The sequence below is a fragment of the Gambusia affinis genome, linkage group LG10, assembly GCF_019740435.1.
Source record: "Gambusia affinis linkage group LG10, SWU_Gaff_1.0, whole genome shotgun sequence".
NCBI classification, from domain to species: Eukaryota; Metazoa; Chordata; class Actinopteri; order Cyprinodontiformes; family Poeciliidae; genus Gambusia; species Gambusia affinis.
This window is the reverse complement of record NC_057877.1, coordinates 4,188,888-4,203,954: the sequence shown is the minus strand read 5'-3', so window position 1 is coordinate 4,203,954 and position 15,067 is coordinate 4,188,888. Positions and strand designations below refer to the sequence as shown.

Genomic DNA, 15,067 nt, shown 5'->3' with positions numbered 1-15,067 from the left:
TGGATTGTGCTGCACAGCGTGTTGACTCCATTTAATTATGTGCAGAGAATCCCAGTGTGACTCATCGGTTCAGTAGATGGAGGAACAGTCTGCTCTGCGGGGGTTGGCTGCATTCAATTTGGTTTCATTTTAGACACTTTTGGAGGCCGAACAGCAAATTTCAACTTTAACAATGTTGCAGACGGACGAACTTCGTCAGTGAGTCTGCAGACAGCATTCAGAGTCTTTCATATTTAAAGATGAAGGATATTCAATCAACTGCAGCGCTGTGAAAAACCTATTGCACCTCACTGATTTCTTCTGCTTTTGATTCTTTTTTTTTTGTTACATTTAAAGCAGCACTATGTAACTATTATAAGAAAAAAAGTTTTTATATATTTGTTAGAAATTTTACTATGTCACAGTGAAATATAACACAGATAATCTGTGGGAAAAAAAGTCAAGCTCCTCTGCCTTCTCCCTACGGTGCTGCTGTCATCTGAACAAACACCACTCAGTCAGAAACAACCAATCAGGTCCAGGAAGAGGGTCTTAGCGCCGTCAATCACCATTGTGCACAAGCTCCTCACAATAACCCTTTTTCTCTCCGCTAAGCTATAGCTAGTTCACCTGTCATGAATCCTAAGGCTAGATAGCATAGCTACTGCAGATGAATGTTTTTCCTGGAACGCCAAGTTGTTTCTCCATTACCACATTTAGCAGCACGTACACAAAGTTGATTGTCAGTGCTAATGACAGTTTTACCAAAATATAAGAAACAAAACATACTTTTGCAAAAGTTACATACTGTACCTTTAAATGAGTCACTTAAAACAAACTGAACGTTAACCAGAAAAAATATTCTGGTTAACATTTGTTTATTCTTTATAAACAAATTATGTTTTCATTTATGAGGTGAAAAAGGCTTCCTAAACTCAGTTGGTCTAGTTCAAGTTGACTAGCCACACCTGAGTCCTGTAGTATTCCAGCAGTGACCAGCAGTCTACCAAACTTACTCCAAGAGAACATCACGACTCATCCAGGAGGTCAAAAAATAACCCAGACCATCTCTCAGCTAAGGTCAGAGTTCACAAACAACAAAAAGACAAATAGTGGATAAAAATTGCCTCTGAAAAGAACACAAAGACCTATATTTGCCAAAAAAATCCCTTAACATTTCAGGAAAATATGTGAACTAATAAGACAAAAGCAGAACTTTTACAAAGGAGACAGTTAAACATGGCGGTGGTGGTGTGATGGTTTGGGACAGCTTTGCTTCTTCAGGTCCTGGATCACTTGCAGTAATCTAGAACTGTGAATCCTGTTCTTCGCCAGAAAAATTTCTGGCAAGCAGTTCACAACCTTAACTAATCAAAAATGAGCCCACCCTTACGTGAGTTCAAAAGATGAAACCATGATGAAAGTTTTGGAGTGAAGTCAAGTCAAAGGCCTAAAATCCACTGATTGGTCTTACTCAAACACCCTCCCATGTGGTTGAACAGCGGACCAAAATTCCTCCATAGTAGCCTGATAAAAACCAGCCCCTTGTTCTACGCTTTGCTTTGTTCAGAGGATCTGAGCTTTCTGCTATTGAGATACAATTTCTTCCTGAAGGCATGGACTCTGATGAAGTTTAATTTAACTCAGTTCAATATTATGAAGCTTAAAAGAAATTACCTGAGCTATAAACAACCATCCTCCACTGCGAAGAGAGAAGTGCCGATCCAAACAATGTTAGTGTTAATTCAGTATTTGGAAGCGCGGCCAACATGGACTAAATGGCTTTGCTCACTTCCTCTGCTGCCATCGCTAAAACTACAGGCAGACTAATACTCTAAAACAGCGAAGAAAAACAACGTCATCATTCACAAGTTCTCCTTCTGTTCACTGATGGGCTCAGGTTCTCTCCTTGACAATCAAAGTCAGGGGGAGAAAGCCCAGACTTTACTGAAATGAGAACTTTTTTCCCCAAACAGAGTTTCACAGGAAGACAACATCCAGGTTACCGCCACAGCAATGTGAAAGACTTGTTGCCAGTTATGCTCGATGGCATTCTCACCAAAGATGATACAACCTGTTATTCGGTTTAGGGAGCACATCATTTTCTTTTTTTAAACATAGGACCAGGTTGTTGGAGTAGCTTTTTGTGTTGTGAAGAAAAACATACTTGATGATCTGAACTACTTCAGAGGAACAAACTTCTGGAAAATGTAAACCTGCTGAAATACTGAGTTCCACTAAACCAAAGCTTAAAACCCACCTGTTTAGAGCCATCTGTGATTAGCAGTAACTGGAATATTAATTAATATGTCATGTCAATCTGCTTGATGATGGAATCTGGCAAAATGTAAAGTTTATTGCTCGTTTCATAACTGATGACTGTATGATGTTTTTATGATGTGAAGTACTTTGAACTGCCTCATCACTGAAATGTGCAACACAAATAAGTTTGAAAAAAAAAAAAAGCAAAAGCAGTAAAACATTAAGGATTGTAATCTTTTCCCTATTTTTAACATTGGGAGCAGTGGGCTCAATTAAAATCAATACCATCTGATTTTTATTAACTTAACGCCCACATCCATATGTATTTTTCCTATCCAAGGTAATATTAGAACCTAGCAGCTTACAAATTGTTGGTTATGAGGAGGATATCCTTCATACTCGCCGTATTTGCTGAATAATACATGGAATTGTCCATTCAGCCCTCAAGCTGTGTTCCCAAAGCCAGGTAAATCCACTGCTGGTCACTTGGCAGGTGAAGTCCTGGAATCCCCTCGAGTGCCTGGCAGCCAATCAGAGCATGGCAGGGCTTTTTGCCTGGGCCGAGCTCCCACTCACAAGGAGATGGATAAAAATACCGGAGCATGGCATTCTTGGCATGACAACAGGATGAGAGCTAGCACCGTGCAGGCAGGCGGGCATCTAATATTTATCAATGAAGGAGAGGACGGAGAAGACAAAGTGGTTTCAGCGGTTATCCACAGTGACAAGAGAGTGCAAAAACCAGTGAACGATGAGGATTTATTAAATCTCACTTCTCTGGACTTGTTTATGCCCACTAGCAGCTGCTGGCACACTGTAACCTAACAGAAGGGTGCCAAGAACAGATGGCATCCAAGTAAGTTTAATTCCATCTCAACAAATTATATACACATTTAAAAACATAGAATGAAATGCTTCTGTGCTTGAAAGCACATTTACTGGGTATGCCCTCTGAGTCTTAATCTCTCACTCGGTGATCCAATCAGACAGGAGGAGGATAATAACACAAACTGTTAACATAAACTGTACTTTTCTAATATTTGCAGTGCTTTCAATTGAACTCTTTCCAATTTAGGATTTAAAATTAAGACCTGATTTAGTTTGAGAGGATAAAAAGAAATATGTCCAGAATAACAGGACAAATGTTTATTCTGCTATACGATTTCAACACGTTTTTGGTTATTAAAATACTGATGTAATTTTGAAGCCATAATACTGCCCACCCTTGCTGCCTGGAGGTGTCACTAACTAAAATTCAGCATTAAGACTTCTCAAACACCAAAAAGCAAACAGAAAGAATCTGTTTCTTTCACACTCAATCAGGTATTTCCACACTGACCAATCAGAACAGGATCACTTAAAACTTCACCAAAAGAAAAGATGCAACATCTTTTCTACTGGTGAAAATGGATGCATTAACAGGATGCATCCATTTACCAATACCTCTGAATTATGGATGAGCGTGCTTTCATACCCAACACAGGCTGGGTTCCCTAGGCACGCACACACACACGCACACACACACACACACGAGGACGTCAGAAAGCTAATTCAGCTTTTACACAGCCTAACAAGCAAAGTGACTTCACTAAAATTAGCAGCACAAAGACACACCTGGAGTAGAGCAACATACCAGCCTTCATTTTAGCTAAAGTTAATACAATTTGAAAGGCAGGGTGGCAAGGAGCTAGCCTGCATTTAATTGATGCCAGTTAAATGCATCAATTCATAAATCATCTGCTGTATTATTTTTATTGTTTACACCTAGAGATCTATCTCTAACTAGAGATATTTTACATGTTCTGTTCTCAAGACGTGTTTCACATTAGAAGACTTTTGATGGTGCGGTGCCTTTATTTAACCTTTTCTTAAACAAGTGAGTTATAAGAGTTATATGTACCATTCTGGGTACATATTAATACTCCTTTTGCACTGTTTTATCGTTTTGAGATGCATCAGCCTCATTTTTTAAGAGAGAAACCTCGTGGCTGAATTAAAATAGTAGCAACTGTAAGTCTGCCTGGAGATGAATCACTTTGGACACGACTGTAATAGTTTAGGTAACAGAGGAACTGGAGGAGTGGTATCGATGCAAGATTCAGCAGAAATGAACTGATTTCATTTGCTTTTGTGGCTGGTTTCTGGTTTTAAAACAGCTTTGACCTGTTCTATCAGGTTTAAGCCAATTAAGAACCATAATATAAAATGATAGAAGATCAGCGCTGAAAGCATTTCTGTGAATCCTTTCATGAGCAGTTGTTTGGAGAAGAGGTGCCATCACTGCAGGCGCTCACTGTAAAACGTTTAACATTTTCAAAACAGAATTAATTTGTCAGTCAGCATTGTTTGGTTTGCTTTGGTGGATTTCCTACTTCAGGTCAGAAAGAGTCAAAGTGCAAATAAATAATAACCAATGTGCCATTTACAATAAATGACACATTGATTAAGATTTTCACTCTTACATTCAACTCCACTCTTTTTTCATACTGGGGCAGCGAGAAAACCAGTAGCAACCTTAATGTCATTCAACCCTAGTAGTTACTGGAATCAAGGCAAGTCAGGTGTCCCAGCGGAGGCTTCAGGGTCCTTTCACTTGACCCGACTACAGAGTCAGAATCAATATATAGAGCCCATCAGTGTTTGGGTCAGAATGGCCTGACCTCCCTTTTATTTCCTTTTGCATGGACAACACAGCTTATAACATTTCAAGAATTATTCTTATCAAAGAAATTCTTGTTTAAACTAGTTTGTGATTTCAATGAGCAAAGACAATGAGTTGCTACAGTCGTTCTGTAGCAGAACGACAGTTTTTTCTGTAACAGAAAAAACAGTAAATAAATCCTCAAAAGCGTCAGACTGACAGCTCTGTGTGTCATACAATAGGATAAACGGACAGACGGGAATGCATAACAAAGTGGATAATCTAAACTTTCAAATACACACGTCAGACCTGGTTGAGAGTAAAAACGTTCAAAATGCTGACTCAAAGCAGACTGCGCCCAGTCAACCCCAGCTTTCCTTCTGCAGATCTGCAAGAACACAAAAGACAGCGCTGTAGCCGCTGTGAACGAAATGACGAATTGCTACGAGGTTCAACTCCCAGAACAGAAGGAGCGTCCAGGACAGGAACTGTGCGGGATTATGGATGATTCAAAATCACAACAGATGTAAAAACACATTTAAAAATATCTGAGAGGAGAAAGGACTTTCTGTTGGTTGGGGGTCCTAAAAAAACAAAAAACACAATGAGCTTTAAACAGGGGTGGGGGCGCAGAAAGACAGAAATATTTCGAAAAATACCCATCTCTGATCAATTTGGACATCACTTTTGAGCACACGCAGCATCAGACCGCTCCCACAGCATCTCCACCACCTGTTTCTCTGCAAGTCATCAGCTGGTGATTCATTTCTTTGCCCACAGAGTGAGATAAAACACTCCCCTCTATGCGAAGCTCAAAAGATGAATGTTCAGCCCAATGACTCCTCGTTTCAGTGAGACAAATGTATTTTACAGTCATCTGTTTTAGCAAACATTCACAAAGAGTTCTAATTTAAGACAAGAGAAGGAGAGCAACACGAATGGTGCAAAGGTTGGGCTGAGGCTGGAGGGCTCATCTGGGGAAAGGGTAAACACCGACGGAGACCTGCTGAACTCAGTGAAGTGTCAGCTCTCATGCTGGGTAAATGACAGCCGCCTTCCACAGTGGGGATTTTATTCACTGAGCTGTTCTGTTTGAGCAACTGGCATTGTGCTTAAATAGGATTTGCTGTCTCTCTACTTTTGAAACGGGTCGTGTTATGCAAGAAACGCATCCTCTTCTACAGCTCGTAGTTTAGAAAGCTGAACACCAGGGCCAGCGATTTAAAAGTGTTGTGACACTTAAGTATCAACTGCTGAAAGTTAAAAGATTCAGGAATTTGTAAAATAATACAAAGCATTATGATGTATGGAATATATAGTTTCATGAGATAATACAAATGTATTGTTTTTGTTTGTTTTGTGTTTTTTTTCCCCCCAAATTAGTTTCCTTCAGAAAAATCATAACATATGTGAAGGCATGCATTTTCAAAAGTCAGAAATGAATAGGTTGTTTTTGGTGGAAATTTGTAAAACTTTAATGTATGAATTCTGAAAATGTTCCTGACCCGAATAAAACAATGTCCATGAAGCCGTTTTTCAACTAGACTTTATGTGTAAGAAAATGACCATTACAAAGTTGACTTAACTTAGAAATGAGTCAAGTTATAATAAATATTATGCCAAGTCAACTTGATGCAGTTATGTAAAAACTTCAATAAGTTAGCGCAAGTTTTTTGTTTTTTTTTCTCCTAACTGATCATTTTTAGTTTGATACACTTGCTATTCACGGTCAACTTAATTGAAGTTGTAGCAATACCTCTTATTATATGATTGACAAAGTTGATACAACTTAACTGGGTCAGGAAGAGTGAGCAACTGTTTTTTTACAGCGTGCTTGTTACAAACCTGTGTTGTCATTTCCTGCCTATAGAGTCTTTTCTGATTGGATAACAGGAAGGCAGAACTGAATCAGATGTTTCTACACATCACTGCTTGGGCAGCAGCCACATTTTCTTCATTATGGGCGGAGCTCGACAGTGAAGACACAGTCACTCCGATTGTACCACATAAATATAGAACGACCACTGCTCGGTTGAAATGTGGTTTTAAATGTGTTGTAGGTTAGCGCTGAAGCCTTATTAAAAATGTAGTGAGACCATAGAGTACTTCATGGTAATTTGAGTTACTAAAAACAGCTGGGAAATGTGCAGCATATCTTCAAATATTCACAGTCAATGAAATATACTAATTTCAACTGTTTATGTAATTGTTACTTGTGATAAAAGTTGCAAACATTATCTGAAGTTGTTTCTTGGTCAGCACAGTGTTGTTCAAAGCACTGCTGCATTTTTTAGCTTTGTGTATTTGCTCCTGTGAGGATTTTCAAGCCAAATGTAACTTTTAAAGGGGAAGTACAGTATTATGTATTATCCAGGAGTATAGTGGCATTTTACAGCACAATCAATAACTATATAACCTATTACTATTGTTATAAAAACGCTATGACTTGGAAGAAAACTGACTCCATAATTTAACACCTTGAAATTGGGCCTGTCTCTTTAAAAACTCCTGCTCTTTCTGAAATGCCACCTTCAGGAAGTCATCACAACATCACTCCTCTATTAACCCTTTAACAACGTTTGTACCAGCGATGCTCTGAGAAGTAGCTCCTATAATGAGCTGAGCCAATGTGCAGGTCCACCAGGTGTTTGCTAATTGCTACTTGCTAGTCTGAAGGAGCTGAGCTGGAGAGATGTTGGGGAGGGTTGCTCTGAGAGGAGGCGCTCGTCCTCAAAAGCGGTGCTAGGTTCACCCAGGCGTTTTCCACAGCTGAATGGTTGCCATGGGAGATTAAAGGATTTCTCAGACATGCAAGTGTGTTTTTGATGAGGGAATGACAATATAACACCATGTAAAACTAAAAAAGGTAGATTTTATTTAATACTGCCCATTAAAAATTAACAGAAAATTCTTTTACACCTGTATACATTATCTAGTGGTGTATGTTAACAAATCTTATACACCAGTTTAAAACAGGTCTTCACAACACATGAACCATTCATGAAGTATATCCGTAGAGCTGGTATGTTGGGATGAAGGGTGTAAAATTCACAGAAATCTACTGTATTACAATAGGATGGGGTATGTTACGCTAATTTCGCTGTTATTTTTTCCTGCTATAGTGAGCGTTGTGTGGCATGTTGTGTATAATTATAGCTCTTTAACGGGCAAGTTAAGTCTGTTGTTCCAAGTCTATTCTTAAATATCAATGACATTTGAAACAATGACAATTATTTTCTCAACAAATGTATGCAATACAGTCTGCTTATGAAACTGCATGGCAAGTTAGGAATTCATTTTGTATAGTTTGTTCTTTAACGCATTAATTATTAAATCCTTTTATATGCATCAACAGCAAACGTTTTTTGTAGTATTTAATTCAGCGAAAAAAGATACTCTTCTAGGCTGCTTTATATTGCTTTGAAAATTGAAAGTGTAATATTTATCCCATTATGTGTTGCATTTGCGATATATTGTGCAGCTGTAGTTATAATGTCATTTGCAGATCTTGGTTCTAACTATGTTGGGACATGAAATGCATCATTGTGTGCACCGATCCTCAAAGATCATAAAAAAGACATACAGTCTCCTCTGCCTGGCACATAATAAACAGGGCAGATTAAAGTGATAACTTGATAAATCTGATACAGCTGGCAGAAGATCAACAACCGCATTTAATCGGGATTTGAACGTTTATGCTGAGGCATTTCTTTTCAGATGTGTGTCCTTAACAATACTCTAAAAGTAGTGAGGCAAACATTCAATCAGCGTCCTACCTCTGCCCGTCACTGCTATAAAACCAGATATCTCTAGCTGCACTGTGTGAAAACATGCTCCATTTGCCAGGTTACTGGAAACTGGAAATCCATGCTATAAAAAACACACAGACACAAGATGGGAAGTTGCATTTAGTTTCCCAGTTATCTTTTGACAACTAAATGATGGTTGAGGAAAGTTACTAAGAGATAAAGGATGGACTTTGTCAATGTAAGGTTCACAAATAATTTTAAACAGAATACATGCAAGAGTTTGCTTTAGCAATAGCTTTCAGGCTTCAAACAAGTGAAACACCAAAGTTTAAATCTTTCAGGAGTAGCTCACAAGATACGTTTCCAACGCAAATGTGCACAAAGATTTGTCAGTATTCCACTAATGTCGAAAGAACACAATTTTGCAATTGTAGTGTTTCTTTAAGTAAAAATACAATGAAATATACACATGAATAAGTTTGTTCAGGGATAAATTATTAAAAAACAGGCTGAGCCGTCATCCTCCAACTATGTCCTGTCATCTTCTTCATGTTTGCTCCAGTGGCAACATCCAGTTGTTGATCAAGTGACTCGTCTGATGCGTAAGAAGTATTCCCAATGCAGTTTTGACAAAAAAGAAAAACTAATGCCAAAGCACTAGAATGTTTTGGCATTCTAGTGCCAAAACATTTCATCAAAAAATATGAGTTTTTTCAGAATTGTCACATTTCCATTAAGCAAATTTATTTTTGAAAGGTCAAACTGTGTAATTACACGGTCAATGGAAATGCAGCTGCTGTTGTGATAGTGAGCCATGTCTGCTCAGAGCCTCTGCAGAGAGAAGAGGCAACATATCTGGGTTTCTACAGTGCTGATTATAAAGCTGTGCAACAACTTGAAGAAATAAAAATCAGTCCATTTGTATTGATTTTGACCCAAATAAAATTATACAGATTATATTGATCCATCCATCCATCCATTTTCTTTACACCCTTCTTCCCTAAATGGGGTCGGGAGGGTTGCTGGTGTCTATCTCCAGCTGCGTCCCGGGCGAGAGGCGGGGTTCACCCTGGACAGGTCGCCAGTCTGTCGCAGACAGATTATATTGAATATTTTAAAAACTGTACTAAACCACTTTTCAGAAATGTTTTGTGTTATACAACAAGTCGTTGCCAACAACGAACTAACATTACAGCTAGCCCACGTTTTAGGATATTTAGATACACAAGTACTTTATTTTTTTTGCATTTTCCGTGCATGAAGATGAGTGCTGCTGATATGCACTGATTGTTTTTGCAATTGTGGTTTTTAGAGCCTTAGTAAGGGAAATGGGTTTGCAGCTCCATGGCCAGGAAAACCAAAACTCAGTTTCATTTTGCTCAGAAATGCTGCTTCCTGCAGTCAAAGTGATTGATGCATTAGCAGCAAGCAGCTAAACCCTGCTATGAAGCTTACAGATCTGGTGAGTCAGCACTATTTTGAAACCAGCACTTTGTGTTTGTGCGATGGCAATCTTTGTGCAGTCAAAGATGGAAGATGGCATTTTGATTCAGGCAGCAGAAACTCACAACAGCAATATATCCACCGCACCACATTTATTTTCCATCTGTGTATCTAAAGGGAGATGAAGCTTGAAGGCAGGGGGATTACATCCTAACAACCGGCCGGTGTTTCTGCTGGGGGAAAAAAAAAAAAAAAAAACTACCAATATCAGCTACCCAGAAAGCTCTGATCAGTAATTGGAGGTGTGCCAACAATGACTTAGTTGCTTAATTTCAGGGTGGAGAAACAGCCGACTAGCTTGTTTAAAGCCTCTTTAGTCGTGTTGAGGAAAATCTTTAGCCTAAAGTCTTTGTAGAGGGAGAGTAGGAAACAACCAGAGAAGTAGGCAGGATTTAGGACTTCCTGACAGCTCATTTAACACTCTGCCTGCTTCCACCTACTTACTCTGGAGCCCCTCTCTTTCTGACGTTAGCTCATTCTTTTATAGGGGGGGAAGCAGGACATCGTGCTAGCTTTCCCTTTATAGATGCTCCGTTCAGAGACTTCAGCATCGCTGAACCAGAACCCTTCACAGGGAAAAAAAACAGGAGGCCTTTTCTTCAATCCGCTCTCACACATCCGTTCCTAACACACACTCCAGTCCACACGTGGGTGTGTGTTAATAAATGACACCAGCAGAGCTGACTGGATTCACGCCCGCCCGGCCGCCAGCTGCAGACATGTCAGAGACACACAGAGACGCGGCGCTGTCTGGACGGTTGACAAACAGAGTCTCCTCAAGCCGATAAGACCGGTTGGCTGGGAGACTTCAGCGCACACACTGGATGAGCCTCTGGAGTTCAACAGCTCAAACCATTTTTAGACTATCTAGAATGAGGCCAACCTCATGAAGCCAAGCAAACCTCCAAAGGTTCAACTAGCTTAAAAAATAAAAAGAAACAAAATCCTTAAGTACCTGGCAATGGATTAAGTAGTTTAAAAGATAAGTTTAAAATACTTTCCCTTATGGATCCAAAATTACAATACTCTAAAGGAGTATTAGGGCCATACTGAAAAAATAAAGTCATAATATTATGAGAATAAACTCATAGAAGGTTTCTTCTAGAAAACATGCTAAGCCCGGTGGTTGGGCGGTAGGATCATTCATCCGGCACCCCGTCATGTTTTTGAGTTAAAAATGTTTAAAGTTGACAGAAAATTTTAAAATATCACTTGATAATTATGTGTTGTTGAAAGATTGGAAGAGTAATACCTGAACACCAACTATAAAGTCTTAAAAAATGGAAACATTTAAAAAAAAGACTTAAATAAATAAGTAATGTTTAACCTGGTCGAGGCAGAAGTGAAGCCTGGTGGCTTACGAGGCTTATAATACACTGGAGGAAAAATTGTCGTACAAGAATAAAGTCATAATATTATAGGAATAAAGTCAAAATAATACAAGAACAAAGTCTGTATTACAAGCATAAAGTCATATTATGAGAATAAAGTTGAAATAATCCAATAAGTCATAATAATACAAGAATAAAGTCATAATACCATGACTTTATTGTTATAATTTTATTTTATTTAGAATTTCTGCCTGTAGCCATCAGGCTTTACAATGCCCAAGTCTGTGCTAATTGATTACATTTTTTTCTGCGCTCATTTATAGGTTATTTATTGATTAATATATTGCATGTGATTGCTTGTTATTTATTTATTTCTAGTCATTTTGAACTTATCACTCTTGGGTATGTATATATATATATATATATATATATATATATATATATATATATATATATATATTACAAACTTTGTATTTATTACCCAAGATGGAGTAGCTTTCAATAAATAAGCAATTTCCCCTTAGGGTTCAATAAAGTATATTCTATTCTATTCTATTTTCCTAGTACACATACGGTGTGAGATAGAACACACTTCACTGCACATTCTCAGAGGCTGACACACTGATTTATGTCATCCTTTCATAATAAATGTACTGGTGAGGGAACAGAGCCTTGCGGCCGCATCTCCTGCAACCAGTTGCTTAATGAGTTGAGTTCAAGTTGTAACACATACAAATAAAAAAATAAAAATAAATAAAAAAATCACACACCTTTCCTTCTGTGTTCCTTTAACCAGGAAGTGTCTGTGCAGAACTTCCTGATGGAGAAATTTCTCATGACAACACTTTTCACATCATTACAGCATCGTCTGTGCAAAGTTAATTTAACACAATTACTTAAATTATTAGGGTAAAAAAAAAATGGCAGGTGTAGGTGGTGGTCGTCCCTACAGTTTACAACAAATGGAAACCAGTTATTTTATTATTTCACACACATGCAATTTTATAATTCCAGTCATCCTTAAAGCTTTCCAAGCTGGCAGTAAGCTGGAAGTAAACAATAGGGATGCACAATATATCACCATCAAAATCGATATCAGTAGATGTTAGTCATTTTTTGAACATATCAGTATCAGTCCGATAAGTATGGATTATAAAATTACTTTCACTACTCTGGTCCATGATTCCAATGAAATACCACATACTGAAGTCTGTGCTTGTAGCAAGACAAGATGTGAAAAAGTTCAACCACCTCCAATATTTGGAGAAATAAACTGTAGTAGAATTATTGATTCCAATAAAAGTTGGTCTTATCCATCAAAAGAAAACTCTTTAAACTGAAAAACCCTGGGAACGTTTTACTTGTGCTTTTCTTCTACGGATTCCAAATTCAAAAATTGTTTTCTGGTATTTTGATTTAATTTACTAAACGGGAGAAAAGTGTTGCAGATAAATAAGCATCTATGTGCAACTCATAAGAGACTGACCGACATCCAGTCTCTTATGTAGCCAATTTGCAACAGGAAAAACAGAAATTGTATCTCTATAAATACCGACACTCCAAGATAGAGGTTTCCTACTTCAGTTCTCAAGAGCCAGGTTCCTGAAAATGTCATATTCCCCTAGTTCAACACACCTGAAACAAGTAACTGCTTCATTACTCGGCCTCTGCAGAACTTTATCACATACTGAGGAGGTAGTTCAGTCAATAATTCAGCTCTTATGGAGAAGGAACAAATCTAAGATGTCTCTGGAGAACCAGGGTTGGATAGTACTAGTCCAGATTATAACTAATTTAGCCAGCCTTGCCTTAATTAAACAAATAATTACCTAATTCTCTCTGGTACCAACAGCCTATCTATTCCATGCGGAGAGGTTAAGAAACGTTCACTGTTCTGTAATAATTAATCTGCCTGACAAATTTACCACTCTTCAGATAATATACAATCTACAGATTGAACAATTGTTTAATAAAAATGCATGGCCCCGCTGTAATGTACGATCAATAGAAAAGACTTGAGCACTGAGCCATGACTAATGGGGTTCATTTAGCTGCTTAAGACCTCAGAAATAGACCATATTAATAAAAAAAAACAGACGTGCCCTGTTAAGGGTAAATTAAAACCTGGAGATTTAGATTTTGGCGTTCCTGCCCAGCTCAAGTGTAATCTTGTGGAAAACAATTTGATTGCCTTAGAAAATGAGACACTGTTGGTTGTCTGAGGGTGTGGGCATGTAGAGCTCAGGATGGAGTGCAGAGCTCAGAAAAAGACACGGATGAATCAGAGAGAGAGAGAGAGAGTTGCAAAAGGTGTGACTGTTTTGCTCATCATTCAGTGCTACGCGTTTCATGCGCCAACATGTACATCAGAAAGCGGGTCAGCGTTCAAAAACATAGTTACTTGGTCAGTCTGGAACAATACCAAGGACAAAGGTTGCAGGCATACAAGTTATCTCACCACCGCTGACAACCTGGGTGTGTCTCCACACAGGAATATCGGAATCAGTAAAAAAAACAAAAACCCCAAAAACAAACAACTTGTATCATCCACAGCAGCGTCACGCCCCACGCTGTTTTCAGCCTCCCTTCACTCTACAAAGCCTGACTAGTGATGGTGCTCCGGGTTGTTATTTAACTGATGTGTCCGAGGCGGATATCACCGCATCTCCAGTCCTTTATAAACTTCAACCAAGCGGGCAACGCTGCGCTTCAGACTGCTGCGTGTTTCCATTAAAGTGACGCCCTAGTTCACACACACACTCACTCTCTAACAAACTGGGAAGCACATATTTCACCGCTGAAGTCCGTCTCCTACTCCAGCTCCCATCCCTTAACCCCCACAGAGACGCCCCGCGGCCACGGCAGCTAGCTAAATGTCCGTGAACTTGCCATCTGACCAGCAGGTGCAGCGAGTTCACTTGACAAACAACCGAGCGCGAACTTCTTCTGGCGTGAATAAAAGCATTTCTTACCGCTCTGCTCCCCGAGGAAGACGAGTTTGAATTTTCTTAGAGGGTTCCCAAAGTCATTACCCACGGACATTTTGAGGAGGAGGACGAGGGGGGCCGACTGCGGACGCCGGAGGACAGAATGACAGGACTTCGGTGCTCGGTTGGTGAAGATGCTCGACGGAATGGGGCGGCGATTTTACAGCTTCGAGTCTTCGTGATGGGTACGAGCCGCTGATGCTGCACCGCCCGCTCCGTGACGCTAGGGGGGAGTGTTTAGGCGGGCCCACGCGCATGCGCATTTTCACACGACTGACAGCCATGAAAATAAAATGACGTCATGTGTAATAGAGAGCAGAGAGATGGCGATTTAATGTAGATAAAACGAACTTTTATTAATGTAACAGGAGGGAAACGATCTAGATACTAGGAAACAAAAACAAACCATTTTGAGAATCGGAAAGTTGGCACCCCAAGATACATTTCAAGAGCTCTCAAAGTTTACACACCCGTGTTAAAATGTTGGGTTCCACTGAATCTAATTAAACTTAAATAGTTAAATTGTTTAAGACTGGCTCATTTGATTTGCTATGTAAAAGAATAACCTGCAGGTACGTTTCCAGTAATAAAAGTATTTGCCTTCTCAGAAATGTA

At 39.1% G+C, this 15,067-nt stretch overlaps 1 protein-coding gene across 2 annotated transcripts in view; it reads right to left on the bottom strand.

Moving 5' to 3' along the window:
• rab6ba (RAB6B, member RAS oncogene family a) overlaps window positions 1-14,759 on the bottom strand; it is a 55,735-nt gene extending 40,976 nt beyond the window's left edge. The window contains exon 1 of one of the 2 annotated variants that reach the window (XM_044128783.1): window positions 14,438-14,759. In XM_044128783.1, the coding sequence (XP_043984718.1) occupies window positions 14,438-14,507 (70 nt within the window). In that variant the 5' untranslated portion in view covers window positions 14,508-14,759. The remainder of the gene's footprint in view (window positions 1-14,437) is intronic. The other variant, XM_044128784.1, reaches the window with a different exon arrangement.
• Between the last annotated feature and the right edge of the window lie 308 nt (window positions 14,760-15,067).